This window comes from Bombyx mori, chromosome 1 (assembly GCF_030269925.1).
Source record: "Bombyx mori chromosome 1, ASM3026992v2".
In the NCBI taxonomy this organism is placed as follows: Eukaryota; Metazoa; Arthropoda; class Insecta; order Lepidoptera; family Bombycidae; genus Bombyx; species Bombyx mori.
In genome coordinates, this window is record NC_085107.1 from 16,013,185 (window position 1) to 16,035,530 (window position 22,346).

The window sequence follows — 22,346 nt, forward strand, 5'->3', positions numbered from 1 at the left end:
ATTTTTTTTTTATTGCTTAGATGGGTGGACGATCTCACAGCCCACCTGGTGTTAAGTCGTTATTGGAGCCCATAGACATCCACAACGTTAATGCGCCACCCACCTTGAGATACAAATTCTAAGGTCTCAAGTATTGTTACTTATTATATAGTTAGTATAGTTAGTATATAGTTAGTATAGTTACTTATTAAAATTAAAATGAATTAAATCAATTTACTTCGTTTAAAACTCCTTTGTAATTTGCAATGTAATTTACACTGTTACAAGCACGATAATCACGGGTAGACTGTAAAAATATGTTACTCAAATAGACAAAATTTGTTTTTCGAATTTAATAACTTATTTTGTTTTAATTCCCACCCACATAGCTCCCACATAGCTAGCTCCCATTGAAATATCTATTTCCTTTGTGTACGTTCTTATCCCATGAACTATTTAAATAATGGCTAATATTTTAGTGAAATATTTATAAAATCTGCTAAACCTTATATAAAGATGTCGCAAAAATATTACCGACCTACTGGAAAAATAAGCAAAAAATATCTCTACAAACATATTTCTCAATGCTTAACTTAGAATTGCCTCACTTTTTTATATACTACAAATATTCAAAAGAGTTAATGTTTTCGAAATAATAACAATTATAATAATAAACCTTTTTTTTTTTTACTAACAATCACGCCACTTTAACTGGTTCCGTGATAAGTTCGTAAAGAACTTGTGTTACAGGTACCAGATAACGGAAATAAATGTAAGTAGATTTTTATTATACACATACATATATTTAATATACATCCATAACCCTGGATAAGACATTTATATTTATCATACAAATATCTTCCCTTGGCGGGATTCGAACCCACGACCCCCTTATGTAGTGACCATGCCACTTACCACTACACCAGACGGCTTACTTATCTACAATATCTACAAACACTACACATTAATATCTGACTCAATTTTTTGAAGTGAAAACTTCTTTAGAATCGTTGTGATTTCAAACCGGATGCAACGGAAAAACGACAGGTAAGAGACACAAATACAAAAATGTGTAGGATGAAGCCAGCAAAGAATGAGACACAAATATACATACTATTTAATACAGCGCCATCTGTGAGATTTTTTAATACTAACGTGTGTATGAAAGCTCTTGTAGTGAATTTTAATTTAGGATTATACGTGAAATTAAAATATCAATTCACAGAGGGCGCTACCTTACAATTATTTACTAATGACAAAATTTTACATATACTTAAGACGTTTAGGATAATTGTATTTTAATTTTGGAAGGTTTCACTTCTACCACGTGTGAATTGCACACATGTAATTTTTTTTATTTGAGTCTTTCATAATTACCTGCAGCTTATTAACTGCCAGTCCCTCGATCTTGCTCGATATAAAGCATGCTACAAATCTGAGGACGAATCGCAATTAAGTAGGTGTGTCGTGTCTGTTTCTGAGAACTATGATAACCTTCAAGAACATTAATCTTAATACATCAATTGTAAAGTTTGTAAACTTTCTAGACTAAAACGCAGACGTTGTGGTATTAATATTAAAACTGTGTATGTGGATTTATTTATTAGAACTTTTCCGTTATTGTTTATTCCATAAGTTCTATAAATGTTATTAATATTTAAAATGTGCGATGATCACATAAACGAATGTTAAAAAGTACAAATAAGTGTTTAATCATCGCAATAGGAATTTATATGTTTTTAAATAGTATAAATTGTGCTTTAATTTATTTAATATATATAATATATATTTTTTTTTTTATATATGTATATCGGCATAGTTTATACACGGTGCTAGGCTGATGCTGGACCCCAAATATATTACCACGGCATATATGTATCATCATATATATTATCATAATTTCTCTCATATTGACTGAAATACTCACTGAAATAGTCTGAAAGTATTACTAATAGTATTTTTTTTTTAATTATAGCATACAAAAAAAACCTTACGTGACAGCGTTAAATGTAAAGAGCTGGAATTTACGTGTTGCTTATTCATAACGTTATTCATTATAACACGAAAGTTTTTGCCGTCTCACCCTGGCTCAATAAATGTAATGTAAACATGGCAATTACTTAAAAGCTTGAACGATTTCAATTTTTAAAAACGTTTTCGTCGAATTTTTTAATTCTCTTAGCCAGCACACTAATTTCTAAAAAAACTCATGAAAATCATAATGTCGACGTTCAAGCCATAATTAGAAAATAATTTTGAGATAATTATCAAAGGAGAATATCGAACTAAAGAACTACCACGATATGACAGACATTTCATAAAGTCAGTACAAAAATCAATTTATGACAAATTGTTGCCCAATTTAGCAGTTGCCACTCTGGCACGCAACCACTGAGGCAGATTGATTAGCTTCTGAATTATTATTGTCATCAACATCGAAACTTTGTGCTATTTGTTCAGACGGTTACATATTGACATTGTAGCTTTTTTTTTCCACAGGAGAAAATCGTCGGATCCTCAGCGTAGAAAGCCGGGGGGGGGGGCGTGAGGCTCCCACTCAGCCACTGTAGGGGCTGTATGTTGACGACTGTGGGTCCGGTGATGAGGCGGTGCAAGGTGGCTTCTGGGCGCTGCCCACGGTATCTCTCCCAAGACGACGTCCTTCGGGATATTCTCGGAGATGAAATCCCGTCGTACCATCAGGATGGGTACCGGCGAAGGCGAACTTGGGGCGCGCACTGCTGTACCGTAGATTTGGTGTAGCCGGTGTGATGGAGCTGGATGGGGCTTAGTCTGTAGTTGGTTTTGCGGGGCGATCGCCTCGCGCGCCTTTTTCAAGGCGTAGTGTCCTGGGGCGTAGGAGGAGGTGGAGGACCTTGACCTTCCTCGTCTCGCTCATCCTTTCTGAAGGCACCGGAGTCCGGTATAACCCGGTTCGTTACCCCCCTCGACCGGGTATCCGTAAATAGATTTCCCAGCGTTAAAAAAAAGGGTGATGGTACCTACCCGTGCGGACTCACAAGACGCCTTACCAGTAATTACGCAAATTATAACTTCGCGGATTTCATTTTTGTTACACTATATTATTAATTCACCGAGGAAATCAATCGTAAGCATTTGATAAGTAATTATTTTAATAGAAAAATTCCTACCTGCCTGCGGGATTCGAACACCGCTTGATACAAATGCACCGGGGGTCTTATCAAGTAACAAGGAGAATGTTCTGACTTTTTAAATTCTAACGTCTAATTGTACTATTTGTTATAATTTTAAATAAGACTTCACTATGTTTATCTGCAAAACAAAGCTTTTTTCAAAATTTTATTTATTTCATTTATATATTAAACCACTGTTAATACACTAAACTCTAAAAACAAATAAACGACATTATAAGTGTATTTTTTTATAGTAATCGTAGTATTCGTTCATAATCAACATAAAAATTAAAAAAAATATATATTTCATAAAGGGGAATGCCCATTTCAGGCCCAAAGCAGACAATAGATTAGAGAAAAAATACTTAGTGCATTAATTTTGTCATAAATAAATATGCATTTACTTTCTTCCAAATAAGCGCCACTACAGTTTACAATAAGTAGTTTAAAAAAGTAACTCTGTTGAAAAAAACAAGATTTTTATTTTTGCGGGAAAAATATTTCCAGCATCAAAACCTTTTACGTATTAAGTAAACTTTTTAAGTATATAAAAAAAAAAACATATAAATAAATCATTATAAGTATTATCATTAATCAATCGATTTTAATCGATTATAAGCACATAAAATAACATCAAAGACATACCCATTGGACTTTAACTTGTTACTATACTTGAGACCTTAGAACTTATATTTCAAGGTGGGTGGCGCATTTACGTTGTAGATGTTTGTGGGCTCCAGTAACCACTTAACACCAGGGTGGCTGTGAGATCGTCCACCCATCTAAGCAATAAAAAAAAACTTAACTTGTATTGTTATTTAAATATGTACAACTAAAACAAATCATAAAAAATAATGCGTACTCGTAAAAAAAAGATTAAGAAATAAATCAATTATCGGCTATTTAAAAAAATGATCGATATATGAATTTCATGTAATTATTTTTCTTTATACTGACAACACTGATTTTAATCTGACTGACTGACACTTCGCTCGCTGCTTGTGCTTCATAGACCTATATAATAGGGACACGACATATTGTTCTATACGTACAATTGCTTATATAAATAGCACCCATTTTGAAGGCACATACATAAACATATATCTATCTCGTTCTTACTCAGCACTTTAACTCGCAGGAAAACAAGATAACAGTATTTCAGTGCGTACATAAAATGAAACATGAATATACGTAAATATCTCCGTCTCCGTCTAATGAGGCCGAAAATCCGCCATGTTTAGCGCGCCAAATGTCATTGTCACGTCAGTTCGGCCGTCTGTTTTGGGTTGTACATTATTTATTGACTATGATATCGATTTAATATGATTGATTATATAAAATTTCATAATTTATCATGCTTAAAACATACAAAAATAATAATTAAAACGTATTTTATAGGATCTCAAGAAAGTCGATGTCCTAAAACTATTATCTATATGTATTTAAATTCATTATGGAGTCCTCATCCGAAAAATCCATTTTTCGGTCAGAATCTATTGATCATGACACTAATCATAAATACCACTTTAAAATATGTCATCAAAACATATTTAGATATTCTGTTTAGATATTTCGGGAAAAAGGCTACCGACAAAATCTCTTCGGAACTATTTAAATAAAATAGTTTTATTCCGCAGTGAGTAAAACACTATTGTAAATTTGTTACATTTTTAATAATTAAGTGATTTTAGAGAGGAAGTCACAAGGAATGACGTTTGTAATTAATGAATAAATGTTCTGTAGGTGTTTTTTTTTTCACGCGGTCCCTTGATAAGTTTAAAATTTGAATCACTCTCAAGCGAAAGTGATTCAAATGGTGCGGCGCACCTTCCTTGGGGTGCGCTGCGGTAGTATGTTACGGACTTTAGAGTCAGCAAAACAATTAAAATAGATTGTAATAGTCTAAGAAAAACACGTACTCAAAATACGATAACATTTAGCATGCTAGAAATGGGCTGATGGCTTTGAACTACGCCATATCTTTATGTTTTGCGCCAAACGACAACTTTATAAAATCAGTGTAGCAACTTTTAAAAATCATCATATCGTTTACTTGGCAAATTCGAAGGACGAACTTGTCTTAGATTTCACCCATGTAAATCATATCATATTTGCACATAGCAATATACCTACTTACTTCCCATTAAAGTATAAATTCTACAAATAAATAATACTCAACAATATTTAAAATAAAATGAGCCAAGAACGTTTATCGATAAAACCTGATAACATTGAAATCTTTTGTACAGCACTAAAGCCGCCATGTTTTGTGGCCAGATGACGTCACAGTGGCACGAAATTTTGGTTGACGTTTCATTTCCATAGGTTTCCTACTTCATTGTTGTGCTTGCGTTCAAAATGGATGTGTTTTGATTTTTCTTCGATTTATTTTGCTTTTATCAATAACGTTTCATATTACGACTAAAAAACGAGATTTAAAACCGTGTATAGGCTCTCCTGTGCTATTTTTAGATGATTTACTAATTATGTATGAAGATGAAGAAAATATAGATATTTAAAGAAGTATGTGTGTTTTTTATACCTTAATAACTACAATTGGATAAAAATACATTAGGAACATCTTAAACATTAAAAAAAGAAAAGTTCTTGAAGTATTTATATAGAAAACTAACCTCAAAACGAGTTTTTATTTTTATTATATTTTTTATAATAGTGGCGTCAATTTCAATATATTTTTTAGATATCTAATACATTTAAGAATTTGAATCAGTCCATTTTTATAATAATATTTGATGTCCACCTTGGGCCTGGCACACTATGGAGAGTGGGCATTCCCCTTTTAATATCTGCTACCAATGTTTTATTGATATTCCACATCAATCGAACTACTCTTCAAACAGCGCAGGCGCGGAAAATATAAACGATAAAAGAAGTCCACTTTCTTCACACATACCTACATACACATGTACTCGTAATGCTTCTTAATTCCTATGTATTTATTTTTTATTGCTTAGATGTGTGGACGAGCTCACAGCCCACCTGGTGTTAAGTGGTTACTGGAGCCCATAGACGTCTACAACGTAAATGCGCCACACACCTTGAGATATAGTTCTAAGGTCTCAGTATAGTCACAACGGCTGCCCCAACCTTCAAACCGAAACGCATTACTGCTTCACGGCAGAAATAGGCGGGGCGATATGTTAGCAATTCCGATCGCCAACATCATTTTTGTATCCAAAACAACGAAATTGGAACGAAACACGAAATGAGAACATTATGACTTCGTCAAATTCGTTGCTAGTTTAAGTAATCTTAGCGAAAACGTTTTCAACTTTTATTACTTAATGAATGCGATGCTATAACTTATATTCTCATGAAATATATTTGGAGTAATTTTCTATGAAGCGAGTTGTGAAATTGCGAGCCGCGGTTTCACCTGCGTTAAATAAGTAATTCATAAAATCGAAACACGTTTCATTTTCCCAAATTAAAGTGTTACTTTCGTCCTTGACGTAGTAATAATAATTATATACCCGGTGTTATACCGGATCGCGTCTATAACCAGTATTTAAAATTATCCAGTAAGTCATTTTTTGAAAATTCAACCAAATAATTTTTTAAATAATTGAATAATAAGCAATTAATTTTTATTGCTTAGTTTTATCTTATTATATAGAAACATTCATATTTATAATAATTTATAATTTTATAGTGTAAATAACGTGAAAATCTTTTAATTAAAACGAAGCCACGGTGACATGTAATTAGTAAGTTCAGGATTTATTATTATTTATAATTTATTATATTATTTATAAACAAGGAGTTTCACTACTATTAATTTTATTAAGTATATTAAAAAAAAAATACAATAATATATAACATACAATAACACAAATATACAAGTAAACAGTCCCAATATAAACGGATTCCTATTTCGAATGTTTGTAATGTTTATAGTTTGATTACTGAAATCATAAAAAGGTCTGATTTAACGTAGATATCAAAAACCGGAAAATGAAACTAACAAATTTCGGAAAAAAGAATCGTATACCTCGATGTAGTACCGACTCCAGAAGCTGACCAGGTTGACCAATGACCCGAACAGGAAATAAAACACGTGGTTGCTATTACCGGGAACATTTCCACGCGAAGGAGAAAGAAAAAAGGAATGTATTTTCCGCGAGCGCCCGAAGCGTTAGAACTTTTTTCCCCGATGTCGGTTGTAATTTGTTTACTTTTTCATGATGGAAAATTGCTTTTGCTTTGTTAAATATGTAACGTAATGGGTCCGAATAAGGAAAACATGTTTGATTCTTGTACTTCAAAGTTTTCCTTTTCCTACATATATTTCGTTAATCTTGAATATTAAATTGCAGCGAGTATTTTAATTTTAGACACTACAATATCACAATAATATCACAATTTTATTCGTGTTCGCGTGTACTATGTCGGTACGGGTAAGTGTCAGCATTCCGTAGAGTTTTATTGAGAATTCACATTACATTTATAAGCTTCTGTAACCAGTACCGAATTTCAACCAATCAAAAATTGTTGTTATAGTGCATTAAAATATCCAGGACATAATTACAGTTTGAATTCTCTTTTTAACCGATTTGTTACCTCATAACTGTTGACTGGGCGAATCGATTTTGATTATTTTTTTTTTATTAGAAAGCCGACGCTTTTCGTGTGGTCCCATTTCAATTTAGTCCAGTTCTGATAATGGTATCCATGAGAAAACCATATAAGTCTTAAATTTGCATTAAGTACGAGCGAAATAAATACGAATGTGAAATAAATAAATAACTCAATAACTCAGTATCACGCCAACCGATTTCGATGATTATTGTTTTTAGTGTATATTATTTATTTTTGTTTTAATATATTTTGTACACACAGCTGTTAGAAGAAACACGACAATAAAGATACAGTGTACAAGGGCATAATTAATTTGTTTTGGAGTACCTTTTTTTTCTATTTGAAGTCGGTTTTTGTTAAAGCATGCCTATTTACAATTATACTACCTCAACAAACAAAATATATATTTCGTTGAAGCCAACCAACATTCAACAAACGTTTTGTTTTCATTGTACTCGAGCTGTATAACATTTTTGCTGAACGTGGACAATGATGTTCTATTTCTGGATAAACGTGAAAACTTAACCTTTCCACGTATACTCTCGGTTATGAACCAGTCTATTGTCGAGATATAACTTCTTCACGTTGAACCTTTGTCGTGTTGGTCATATAATATTCTTTTATTTACGCAGGCCCGTATAAATCCCATTTGCAGGTTTTTTTTTTTCGTTGAATATTTATGAGAAGAATGTAATACGTTATTTAATTTGATGAATTTTTGCTCTTTTATTTTAATTAGAGCAATAAAACACTTTTAAGGCTGTCTTCGTTGCTACAATTAATATAAGTAGTGGCCCCCGATAGTCGAAATTCGACTATAATTAATTGAAATTATAAGTTTGTACACTATTATGGTTCTATTGTCAAATACTATTATAATTCTTTAATCACAGATCTCGCCAAGACTTAGACAAATAATGTTAAAGACAAACAATATTTAATCTATTCTCAATTTGACAACAGGCTATAAGCAATACGAAAAGTTTGACAATAACAAATAGTATGCATGCGTATGTGTGTCAAATACATGGTAGTGTGTGTAATGTTTTTTTATTGATTTAATGTATTATTTATGCATAATTTTTAAGAAAATATAAATATTCTGCACTCCTTCTCTATATTCTCTATAAGTGTGGGAAATTTCATATTCCTCCGTCCGCGCAATTTTCGTAAAAAGGGATACAAAGTTTTTGCTTCACGTATTAATATATAGATAATATTTTAGAAATTTATTTGCATACCGACATTATTTCGATAGTAGAAAGCAGAGCACAAAGAAACTGTTCGATGGAATTCGATAAAAATACGAATTTCAGTGGAAAACTAAATTGGTTGAGCCGAAACTGCGTTTTGCGTTTTGTTATGGTCTGGAGCCGCAACGTTGGCAACCTCATCGGCCGCTTGATTTACATCTGATGGGATTTCAATGGAATTGGAACTCGGTTCGCAATTCTCTGGCGAGGATTGCCTATCAGCTGTTTGAATTAAAGGGAAATTGGTATCTGTTAGTGCGATGAAATCCTCTCACAGATGTTTAACGGAATGTTGAATCTTTGGATACTATAGATCGATATTTGAAACTAAGCTAGCCTATCAACAAGGAAATTAGCAAAGTTCATATTTATGCCTTTAGTTTATGTTTTCCAACCTTAATTTTTACACAAATAATATTTTATTAGGGTTCAATGTGCGATCAATGTACTTATAATTAATAAAAAAAAATCCAATGCGTTTGATGGAGCTGAGTATACATTTTGTACTTCGCTAACTTGTGAGTTCCCCAGTTTATATTGTGGAATTACTAAATTAGCAGACATGTAATCGCAAATGCTGTCGGTCTTAAGGTCACATTTACTAACGCCTTAACGCATGCTTACTTTGAAGGAAAATTCGATAGTTTATTTTAGAGAGGCTATTTTCTCAACATATCCCTGAGTTGTTTTTTTTTTGGATGATTGCTTGTAGTGGATCGTATGTAAGAAAGCAGGGGTAACTTTCCTGTCAGCGAGCGTGAAGCAGCCATGCCTTCTGGTTTGTGTTACAATTAAGGGTGAATGATAGGCGGTGCCTAAAGCTGCGTCATGGTGGCCGGTAGGTTGGAAAATGGCTTTGAGCTCTTTTACTCATAGAAGAAAAAAACAATGAAAACATACATTTTAAATGCACACTTAGTTTTTTATAAAATTTTAAAGGTCAATTTCCAGCTCCTATTTAACATTATTTTGATGTGCGCAAATTTTTATAAGCCGTCATTTGCATGGCACAGTTCTGTGATCTATTAATATATTCTATAAAAAATATAAATATATTTAAAATGAAACCAGAGTGATGACCGATCGCAGTAAATCACCACTCCCCCGAAGGCCACCACGCGCTAAATAGTTTAAAAAGATACTTTAATGAAAAAAAGTCACCGTAATCGGAAATGGATTCTAACTTTTTAACTTCTATGTCAATGTTGCGTGCGCCATCCAATCTTGCCTCGGCATATAATTTTGACAATTCGTAATTATACATTCCACTTCAACCAATCAATTTCAAAATTAATGAGAAAAAGCATGTTCAGCTTTCTACGTTATACACCTGATAGCGTTTCGCTCGATTGTTTCTACATTATTAATTAGTGTAATTAGTTCACGTTCCATTACAGTTTCATTATTAGTGCTAGGGTAGTTTTCTCCGTGATAATTCACCGACTGAAAGAAATCCATTATAATTTTATAAGGGAAAGAAAAAGTTTGCGCCTATCCGCCAGACTGTATCTATTGCTTGCCACCTTTCATTTCAACTTTACGTGGTCACGTAGCTTCTGACATATGAATGAACGGATCGACTATTTGCACGGCCTGTGTAAACACTGCTATCGAGTGGATTAGACAAACCCAACCCTAATCGTCGACCGCCGCACTGTAACTTTAGTAGTGAACAAATAAAAACGTTCTTATCACGCTTGAGTTTCAATTTTATTGTATTAAACGATACGTACCATTTTAAATTCTTAGCACGTTTTCGTGTTATTTTTTGTTGTCGGTTGTTATTGAGTATTTTCATGAAAATAATTAACAATTGCAGTTCTTATAATACACGTTAGATTAAGTTAGATTAAACGTTTTCTTGGATAGGTTAATACGTTAATAGTACTTCGGGCTCGGAATTACAAGACGAAGCCAGGGTTGCGTTGGAACTAATCTATATATTAATACGTGAAGCAAAAACTTTGTATCTCTTTTTACGAAAATTGCGCGGACGGAGGAGTATGAAATTTTCCACACTTATAGAGAATATAGAGAAGAAGTGCACAATGCTAATATTTTTTTTAAATAATGCATAAAAGATACATTAAAGAAAAACATTACATCAATAAAGAAAACATTACATACACTACATACCATGTATTTTGACGCACATACGCATGCATACTATTTATTGCCAAACTTTTGTTTTTGACGGCTGTGGTCAAATTGAGAATAGATTAAATATTGTTTGTCTTTATTAATATTTTTTTATAGAGTAGCCTTGGCGAAATTTGTGATTATAGAAGTATAAAATACAATCATAATAGTGTACATACTTACAATTCCAATTAATTATAGTCGAATTTCGACTACTGCGGGACCTCTAGTTTTACTAAAAGCTCATACAAAAAGATAACGCATTCGATTCTTGTTAGAAGCTAGAGAAGCAGAAGAAATGTCTAGGTTCCTTTTTGATGTTGTAAAAAACAACAAATGTAGCAGATGTAACTAATATTCTTCACTTGATCACCTTGTTGATGCAGAGGTTAGTAGCCTCGATAGCTCTACCATTGGTTCCAAAATTGATTCCATGTCGAAATGTCTTTATTGAGTCCTAAGGGTCGAACCCGTAATGAGAAATGTGTTCAAAACTTAACAACCCGCTAAATAATCTTAAATTTATATCCATACGTGTGATTATCGTTATGTAAGCCGAAAAATAGTATCTCCAAATATTAGTCTCTCCAAGTTTCGACAATAAATTTCTTATGCTGATTTTATTTTTATTTTCAAAAGGACACATACCGGTACTGGTAATTTGAGGAGGAGGAGGAGTCTTAAAAATACTGGGATAGACGGTGTGAAAGAGGATATGGTAGAGAAGAGTGTAACTGCAGAGATGACGTAGGCATGAATGGAAAAGTAGGACTTACCGCGCGATCCCACATAATGGACTAAAGGCAATAAGAATAACTATACTGAAATCTTAAGGTGGGGGGCGCATTTACGTTGTAGATGTCTATGGCTCTGGTAGCCACTTGACACCAGGTGGGCTGTGAGCTCATCCACCGATATATGTAATAAAAAATAAATAAATAAAAGTTAAGACTTACCGGTACAGGCTTATTTTTGTCGTCAACAAGTGTGTCTGTGAGGCTGAGCTGTCCATCGTTGACGAGGATCTGCAGGCCAAGTCGGTAGACGCCGAGCACGCGAGGGGCGCCCCAGCGTCCCCTCATCAGCATGTACAGTGTCAGAACTTCACCGGGACCCACCGGTTCGACCACGGTCCATTCGAAGCGCTGTTAAAAAAAGAATTAATTAATATCAAATTTACATGTGACTTTGTAATAAATACTTTATGCTATGTTTATGATATCACAGCATTTAGCAGCAGAGGCATACAAGGAACTTAGAAATCTAAAACATTGATAGGTGAAGCAGTCGTTTTTGAAGGTTATTTGCAGGATATTACACTGTTGTTTCTGAACCGAAGTTTTCACGTGTTACGGTAAAGAACTGAGATGACCTGTATTCGAAAGTTCATCAGAGTTCAGCTAAATACCTCAAGGTGAGTACCAGTCTTGTTGTGATATCTATGGGCTCCCGTAACCACTTAAAATTAGGTGGGCCCATCAAAAGTCTTTTAATTAGTTTAAATATAAAATAAAATATAATAGATAGTAAAAATCTTTTATACATTAAAGAATACTATTACGGTTGGCCAAAGATCGAAATTCGAGCACAATCACGATTCAGAATTAACGTTATTTTTAAGTACAAAATATTTTCATTTATATTGTGACAGTTGTTTTTAAAAAAATAATTACAACGGTAACGGCTGCAAAACAAAACAAAACGGTTGACAAACAGAGGAGAAAATGTTTTGTCTTTGTATATACGAGTAGATGTATAAGAGGAAGTGAATACGAATTCATTTTTGTAAGACCTGAGAATTTTGACAGTAAGCTGTGAAAATAAATTCACTGCGTTTTTCACTTACTTTTTCAGCTTTCGTTTTCCTAATCTGACTTAAGTTAAGCCTGAATAGCAATTGTTAACTCGTTCCGCGTTCGTGAACAGGATAATCTAAGGGTTCTCATAACAAGCTTCAATTGGTTTTTTATAACATCTAACTACACGTAATTACTTACGTAACGTTAAGTACTTATTCTATTTTCTAACACTTAATACCAGGTACGTTTCGCTGGATAGGTAGGAGGTATCACAGCCCTGCCTATTTCTGCCGTGAAGCAGTAAGGCGTTTTGGTTTGAAGGATAAGGCAACCATTGTGTTTTAAGAAGTGACGACGCCTTTGAATTCAGGTGGATGGTTGTTGTTGACATTTACGTTGTTGGTGTCTGATGTAACCACTTAAGACTAAGTGGGCTGTGAGCTTCTTTACCCTTTTAAATAATAAAAAATCGCGCGAACAATTAAAGATAATATGATTCAGATTCCTATTTTCTTTGTCATTTTAACTGTTGCAAATGAATAGTAAATAAATTTGATACACATTCTTATTTTCTGATTTTTACCGTAGAAATAATTATGCGAGTTTTCAGTGCGATTACAACAATGACCTACATTTGAATCGATCGTTTTTCCTTTGTTTGCCGATTATTAACATGCACAAAAAATAATTGTTTCAACAGCCACAAACAATGGAGTGATTTTTTCTGTAACAGCATTTTTTTGCTTCCTAAGCAGTGTCTTGGAAAGTATTTGGTGTCTCATGAAAAAGGAACGCAAAAAGATTGAGGCGTTTGAAATGTATTGCTGGAGAAAGCTGCTACGCATTCCTTGGACAGCTATGAGAACCAAGGTCTCCATCCTCGAACAGCTGAAGGTCACCAAGCGCCTGCTGACTATGTGCCAGGAAAGGATCCGGAGTTTCTTTGGGCACATAATGCGATCCTCATTGCACAGCCTGGAGAAACTCACAATTCTCGGACAAATGGAGGGGAAGCGCGCTAGAGGAAGAGCGCCAGCTAGATGGGATGACCAACTCAAGGAGGTGACTGGAGGCCAGATATGGGGAGCGGTACATATGGCGCAGAACCGGACCGAGTGGAGAAGATTGACATACAGTCAAGATCCTCAGCATTGAGGGAACGACCAGAAAGAAGCAGTGATGCTGCTTTGCACTAAGTTCTCGTTAAAGCACTAAATATTCTTATAGTATATTACATATACACATAATATGCGTTTATTTTATATCTGCAGTACATAATTCTTCGTTTTGGGGGCCCAGTAATTAGCACCCCTGACTGCTGTGTGGAGAATCATGGGTATGATTCCCATATACGTCAGAAATTGGTATAACGATTAGATTTGTTTTTGTCTGTATGCATAATATATGTATTATATATTATTATGTAATTATGAATAGGAGCCTCTGATTCCCATTGTATACGAGCAATCCTAGTTTGAGACCAAATGACCGAGTGTGATCTGTTTCCGATTATTTATTCGAATCTACATCGCCTGTTACGAGCAATACGATGATTTACGTAACAAAACTTCTTACTGGAAATATTGGATCATTTATCTTCAGAACATGCAGGTTTAATGCGACACAAGGACACCACTCAAATATGCACATAAATATTCACGGTGCGAACGCAAAGACGATTTGCAGCCGATGGGAATGCTATTCCCTAGAGATGCCATGAAGTATTTATGTAAGACTTAATTTTTTTTGTTCTAATCTTGTTTTAGAAATTTCGGTCATGAATTAATTCGTTGTATAAGAATTGGTTCATCAAAAGTAATAAAATAAACCGTCGTTGTAAATAAAATTGTAAGTAAAATCTAATTCTAGCAAATTTTTTTCGATATTTTTTATTGTTAATGCTGTTATCTAAACAAACTATAAAATCCAAAATATTTATTGAAAACCTTTACGACTCGTGTAGCTCGTGTATATTGTGCTAACTAAAAAAGAAAAAGAAAAGAAGATTTTGGGTAACAATGGTCAACTGAAATGCAGAAATGGTTTTTTTATATTGGTTTTGTTGGTGGACGATCTCGGGCCCACCTGGTGTTAAGTGGTTACCGAACTCCACAGACATCTATAATGTAAATACCGTCACCTCTCTAGAGATATGAGTTCTAAAGTCTCAGTTTTTACAGTACAATGGCTGTCCCACCCTTCAAACTGAAACGCATTACTGCTTCATGGCAGAAATGGCCAAAAAGTTGTATAACATGAACAATGCTAAATATCGGTAAAAAGGTACCATTGAAGTATGAAAAATGTTATTCGAAAAGCATTTGTAGACTAAATGAGTTTCGCTTTGAAAGCTTCCGAGAGGTAAAGGCTTCTAAGCGTTCAATTTGATTTCGAGCGAATACACGAAGCTCTTGATACCACAAAAGGTTATTTACAAGTAAATGTTTCTTTTGAATTTACACATACAGAGTCTGGCCATAAATAATGTTACTTACAGTATTATTATTCGATTGCCAGATTACTTACGCGGTAGTGCGAAGTCTACTGTAACAGAAAAGGATCGGCGGTCTAGGTAGTACTCCAACCAAAAGTACTATCAAAGCAAACGAATAATGTATCTCAAGAAATCCTGTGTGAAGGTAAAATATTTTACCAGGAGAAACTAATATGACCTGGAGGCAGAGGTGCTTGCCGTTGATTATACATGACGACGCGACCTCCACGACGGGGTGCCAGCGAAGGTGAAATTAGAGCGTGGACACTCCAGTCTCGGCGATTCGTGCTGGAGGCGTTGTACCGCCGCTTAGCGTACCCGTCGGCTTGTCTTGGGACCGTCGAGGCGGTAGGCCCGGTCCTCAAGGACTGGGTGAACCGCGACCGAGAGCGTCTCACCTTCCAATTGACGCAAGTGTTCACCGAGTATGGGTGTTTCGGCCGGTACCTACACCGCGTCGCCCGGAGGGAACCGATGATCGAGTGTTACCAGTGTGGCTGCGACGAAGACACGGCCGAATACACGCTTGTACTCTGCATGGCATAGCTACGACAGTCGGCAACGATGAGTTCTGGAAGGCGTTGCTTGACTTCTGCAAGTCCATCATCTCACAGAAGGAGGCAGCGGAACGAGAGAGGGAGAATTCGTTTCTCTCCACATCGATTCGCCGCAGGGGTGCTAAAGAAGGGCTTTGTCCAGGCTCCAAACCCTGTAGGGTCCAGCTACCCCCGGTGAATCTTACGGGATGACTTAAGGTGCTGAGGCTGTATATGGAAGTAGTTCTATGGAATTGTTGTGTAAGTGCAACCGGTTGGTGGTGTATCACACTCCAATCTAGCAGGCTGGTTCTGGTCCAGCGGGGTATTCCCGGAAACCAGTGGCACCGCCTGGAGCGGCCTGACAGGCTTTTAGCACCGAGACGGTCGACATAGAGTCGTTGATTATCGCCTTGACGACCCGTCAGTTGGGCGTTCTAGGGGTGGCGCCGCGATTCCGTTGGAGTGTTGACCACGGGAACCTACTTCTACCTATTCTACCTGGGTTCTGATCGGATGTTGGGTGAGAGACTGCATGAGGACGCGTTTGGTGTGTAGGGCCCTAAAACATCCTTAGGCTCGCGGTCTGCTCCCATCATGTGCAGAGCATCAAGTCCCAGATACCGCGCGTGCACTCGAGGCGCGGACATCGAAACGAAAAAAAAGCAAAAGTAGATCGATAATGACATGTTTGAATTATTGATAGCCAACATCTAGAAGTGGAGGCACCTAAAGAAGTAAAATTAAAATTAACATTTAGTGGGTTGTGAACTGATCTAATTGATTAAATTCAATAAAGAAAATAAAAAAATAATTAAAACAAAACTCAAAACAATTTTAAATGTTCTTATCTCCAAGCAATGTCACAAACGAGCGGTATTCGCAGATGAGCAGTTTTAGTTATTTTCAATGAAATTACACCGAATACGTTAAGGGTAAAAGTTTCAGGTAATTGTTTGTTCAGCCACTAAGAACTAAGATTCGAAGAGGAAGTTCGCTGGGAAAATAAGTTAAGGATGATGCAAAATTCATCAAACATATTTATACATTATTATATTATTGTTATTATTATACAGCAAGAAATAGAATAAGAGCATATAGTTATCTCTTTATTTTTATTCGTTTATTTGACAAAACAAAATAAAACCAATGGTAATATCAAAGTAACAAGGAATTTCATTTTAAAAATGATAAAATCGTACTTCACGACATTCTCGATAACCTATACCTTTAAATTGGAACTGGCTCCAATAGGAAGCAAACCGTGCGGATATAAGTGGAATAGTGCAGCGTAGCTTTCAATTTGATCGCACATTTTCTTCAAATGCAATTCCATATTTTATATATCGTTTACAAATAAAATTTATTAAAAATTCCATAAAGTCTTTAGGTCTGCGAATAAAATATTCTCTACAACTTATTCATAACTCTTAACACACGTCAAATATGACATTACTTATTTAGAACACAATAACGTTGGTGTTTCTAGCCCTTCCGGAGCTTCATTGATTTTATCAAATAGAAAATTCCACCCGAAGAAACAAGAATGATATAATAAAAACTTATAATTTTGTCCCAGATTAACTCATGAATTATGAAGTTTTTGGATCGATTAGATAGTTGCAGTGTCAAAAAACATTGAATCTCAAAATATAGAATATTTTCTAATATTATTATATTTTATAATATTATAAAATTTACAATTATTTTTAATGAATAAATGGATCAATACTTACAATTGGCACACTTAATCTGTATTACTTATGAGTCCATCGAGATTTGTACAAATGTAGATTTACAGTTTTGCGATCGGAGTTTAATATGCAAGTCAATCTACCTAAATCTAAAGTGAATATAAAATCCCGAAAGCATTAAATCTGAACACGAATGTTTATTTTAGCTACTTAATTGTATTTCGTTCAGTAGCTAGTTCAACGCTCATAGATGTATCGTACAAGTAAGATTTCTGTTACAATTGAAATTGGACATACATTCAACAAACTAAATGATAAACTTCTAACTAAACTAAATATCTTTATTATTCAGTCCTAACTGGCGTGTGAAATTCATGTTCTCACAGTTAAATTTACAAAACTACTCTATAATGTTATATTGTATTTCAAGCTAAGGTTTACGCCAGTTTTCAGAATTCGTTTAATTTCTATCAACAGGCTTTTGTCAGCTTCTTGTTCTTTCGTTGTGTTGTCTTTGGGTTCAACTACATTTTTTTTTTTTTATTGCTTAGATGGGTGGGCGAGCTCACAGCCCACCTGGAGTTAAGTGGTTACTGGAGCCCATAGACATCTACAACGTAAATGCGCCACCCACCTTGAGATATAAGTTCTAAGGTCTCAATATAGTTACAACGGCTACCCCACCCTTCGAACCGGAACGCATTACATGCAACTAACAAAGAAACGTACCTGGTTCACGCATAGAATCTCTTCTTCGTCAAGCAGAACCGGTGTGCATTTCGCCATGCCTGAGAAATAAAGAAATCTTTTAGTACCTACTTTATTAAAATCGTTCTAGTCAAACTAAAACAAAATCTAAAATGAAAAAGTGGTATAACCTGTGGAAACAATTAATTATAAAGCTGTTTATTTGACATCACACCGTGATAGGTGTAACGAAAAGTTTGTTTAGAATTAATAGTTTTTGTCGCAAATTTATAATTAAAATAGGGGTCGTCGTTCTATGCGATGAAACACCCGTTGCATCTTTTGTGTTTTATGTTTTGCATTTGATTTGATTGATGTATTGGTGTTACAATAAAGCATACTCTAAATTTAAAATACCGATTGTTATAATTCATTCAGGTTAGGCTGCAAGTGGATAGTTGTTAATCAATGTATACATAAAGTATTTTCTTGTCTTGGAATAAAAATATAAACTTTCACGAACAACGCATCTCTAAGCTCCTTCTAAAGCTTTTTACGTATCGTGGACATAATTAAAAGCACTTACGATTTATTTTCTTTAAGCATTTTATAATTCCCGATCTTTTTAACAGTTTCCGTTATCGTTTGACACAAATTTCTTCAATAAACAAGTGGTAAATCATAAAATCTATACTAATATTATAAAACTGAAGAGTTTGTTTGTTTTAAGGCGCTAATCTCAGGAACTACTGGTTCGATTTGAAAAATTCTTTCAGTGCTAGATAGCCCATTTATTGAGGAAAGCTATAGGCTATACAACATCACGGTAAGAACAATACAAGTGGAGCACCAATAAATAATGTTTCAAAATAGGGGTTTAAATAGCTCCTTAACATTTTATACTTCAAAAATATTTTCACTTTCTACGTAAATGAAGTGGTGGGTAAAATTTAGCGTTATGCCAAAGTAACTATACTTGAGACCTTAGAACTTATATCTCAAGGTGGGTGGCGCACTTTCATTGTAGATGTCTATGGGCTCCAGTAACCACTTAACACCGGGTGAGCTATGAGCTCCTCCACCCATCTAAGTAATAAAATAAAAATAAAAAAACTATTTCACGCAGACGGAGTCGCGGGCAAAAGCTAGTTAAATATATATCTGCACAATATATACAGTGCAAGTCAATTAAAATCACAGTAACGTAATTCATGTTCAAGCACCTGCACATACTACGTAATATAACGGGCTTAGCCCCGAGCCGCCAGACGTGTTAAATCATCATTTAAAGGGAGTGCTTGACGTCGGCTCCGCTTCGCAAAACTAATATGTAACATGCAAATGCATTTGCGTTTCAATATAGGGTTTACCTACGAGACTTAATCACGTAAATTATTATTAATGGAACCAAATGAATTCTCTTATATGATACCCAATTAATTGTATTATTTTAAAATGAGGGCTCAGTTCGTTTAGTATTGTATGTATGTTCGTTGTAAGAAATATTATTTTTGTTTTAAAGGTTTTCTTAATTATTGTTTGGAAGTATTATTAATAAATTCTCATTTGTTATAATGTGTGACCTCTATTTATTTTATTTTCATAGAATTACATTAAGAAAGCATTAAGCATAAAGGCATAAAAATGCCATTACCAATTATACAAAGTCTCATGGAAATCCAATTTTAGAACTAGATGCCCGAAATAAAAACAAACACATTTACTTTTTAAAATAGAATATTATAAGTATTTTCTTCAGTGTTCGCAATTCGTATAACATAATTAATATTAAGTACATTTTTACGTATTAAATGTGTTTACTATTTTCATTAAAACAAAAGTGTATTAAAAATGCTAAGGTTAAGAAATCAACTTAATATTTTAACTAAATTTATACGGTAATTAAGATGATATTCAAATGTGAACACCTAAGTCGTCCGTGATCTTGGCCGAAAACTATGGAGTATTCGAAAGGCCGGAAATAATAAAATTAAATATGAATACACGCCACATTAAACCATAAAAGTGTTTTTAAATAAATCATACTAAACTTACAAAATATTTAATAATTTTAATACATTTCAATGAGAAAATTCGATAACCCTACATTTCTCGTGAACTGCAATTTCATTATAGTTAGCGGGATTATTAAATTTAGCAAGAAGTACATTACCAGAGATGTTACGCTATTGTATATTTAATACGTCTGCGATCGACGCTAATTAACAGGGAAAATTACAAATGATTTTCGACACATATTCAACTACCTAACCTATGGACATACACTTTTTTTATTGCCCTTGTCCGCAGACGAGCACGCGGTCCACATGATGGTGAATGGTCACCGTTGCCCATGGATTTCAGCAATGCCAGGGGCAGAGCCAAGCCGCTGCCTACCGCTTAATACTCTCCACAATTCCTCTCGAACAATTCCTCAGAGCAAGATTCCACACATGAAACATTTTACGCTGATCATTGGAATGAGGTGGCTAAAAGAACCTTTCATTTGGTCCATTAATACCATAACTTAATATACTTCAGGATCTGATCATACATTTGCCAGATACTAATATTCGTAATTACACCGCTTGTGTACATCCATAACAGTGTTGAGGGATATGTTATAGAAGTTTTTTTTTAATTGCTTAGATGGTGTTACTGGAGCCCATAGACATCTACAACGTAAATGCGCCACCCACCTTGAGATATAAGTTCTAAGGTCTCAGTATAGTTACAACGGCTGCCCCACACTTCAAACCGAAGCGCATTACTGCTTCACGACAGAAATAGGTAAGGTGGTGGTACTTACCCGTGCGGTCTCACAAGAGGTCCTACCGCCAGTAAATATATTGTAATTGTAATAGCTGTAAATAATTGGTCCGGGCAAGTAATACTTCCCAACAATTACTTGTCGAGTCGGGTCATTGAACTCATTTGATATGAAATTTCACGATGTCTTACAGAATATTCAAGTTGGGTCATCAGCAAAGTAGCTCCTAAGTAGTAAAGTGTGAAGTTAACTAAGTTGAAGTTCATTGTGAAGGGTGAGACAGTCGCTTTACAACATCATCTAGGGTTCTGAAGTTGAGTAGCATCATTCAAGCTATAACGACTAAAGGCTCTGATGACCACTTAATACCAAATCAAGCTCGTATGGATACAAAAGAAAAGAAGGAACCATCGGAAAAATTTACGATTTTTGTATATCTTTCCTTCGGCATTAACAAACGTTCCTGGCTTTTTTCTGAGAGCTTGCCTTAATGGAGATGTGGATTTTAATTTCCATCTATTATTGGTAAATGTGACTCACAACGAACACACACTACTAGAGGTCCCGCAGTAGTCGAAATTCGACTATAATTAATTGGAATTGTAAGTTTGTACACTATTATGATTGTATTTTATACTTCTATAATCACAAAGTTCGCCAAGACTACACTATAAAAAATATTAACAAAGGCAAACAATATTTAATCTATTCTCAATTTGACAACAGACGCCAAGAACAAAAGTTTGACAATAAATAGTATGCATGCGTGTGTGCGTCAAATACATGGTATGTAGTGTGTGTAATGTTTTCTTTATTGATTTAATGTATCTTTTATGCATTATTTAAAAAAATAATAACATTATGCACTTCTTCTCTATATTCTCTATAAGTGTGGAAAATTTCATACTCCTCCGTCCGCGCAATTTTCGTAAAAAGGGATACAAAGTCTTTATTTAACGTATTAATATATAGATTACTATTCTATCGCCTTTTATAACATTTTTTTACCCTTTCACACCTTTTTTCTATACACTGTCGTTATTTTAGTGTATGTAAGTGCAATAAAGTGTTTTGGATTGTATTGTGCTTAATAAATCAATGTCCAAGAGTATTTTTAAAGATAATTGATATTCGGTGCCTTTGTTGCCGATATCGTGTTTCTAATGTAGAGTCTGAAATCCTTTGTAAGGTTGAATCGAGGCACTCTACTCACATTACACGCATCTGATATCGATGTAGCT

The 22,346-nt window shown here is 34.6% G+C and overlaps 1 protein-coding gene across 1 annotated transcript in view; it reads right to left on the minus strand.

The window, feature by feature from the left end:
- Positions 1-16,604, minus strand: part of LOC134199735 (uncharacterized) — a 49,383-nt gene extending 32,779 nt beyond the window's left edge. The window contains exons 1-3 of the mRNA XM_062671247.1: positions 16,456-16,604; positions 15,951-16,200; positions 12,082-12,270 (exon numbers count right to left, since the gene is read on the minus strand). Coding sequence (XP_062527231.1) covers positions 12,082-12,270; positions 15,951-16,200; positions 16,456-16,604 — 588 coding nt within the window. The remainder of the gene's footprint in view (positions 1-12,081; positions 12,271-15,950; positions 16,201-16,455) is intronic.
- Positions 16,605-22,346: the final 5,742 nt, after the last annotated feature.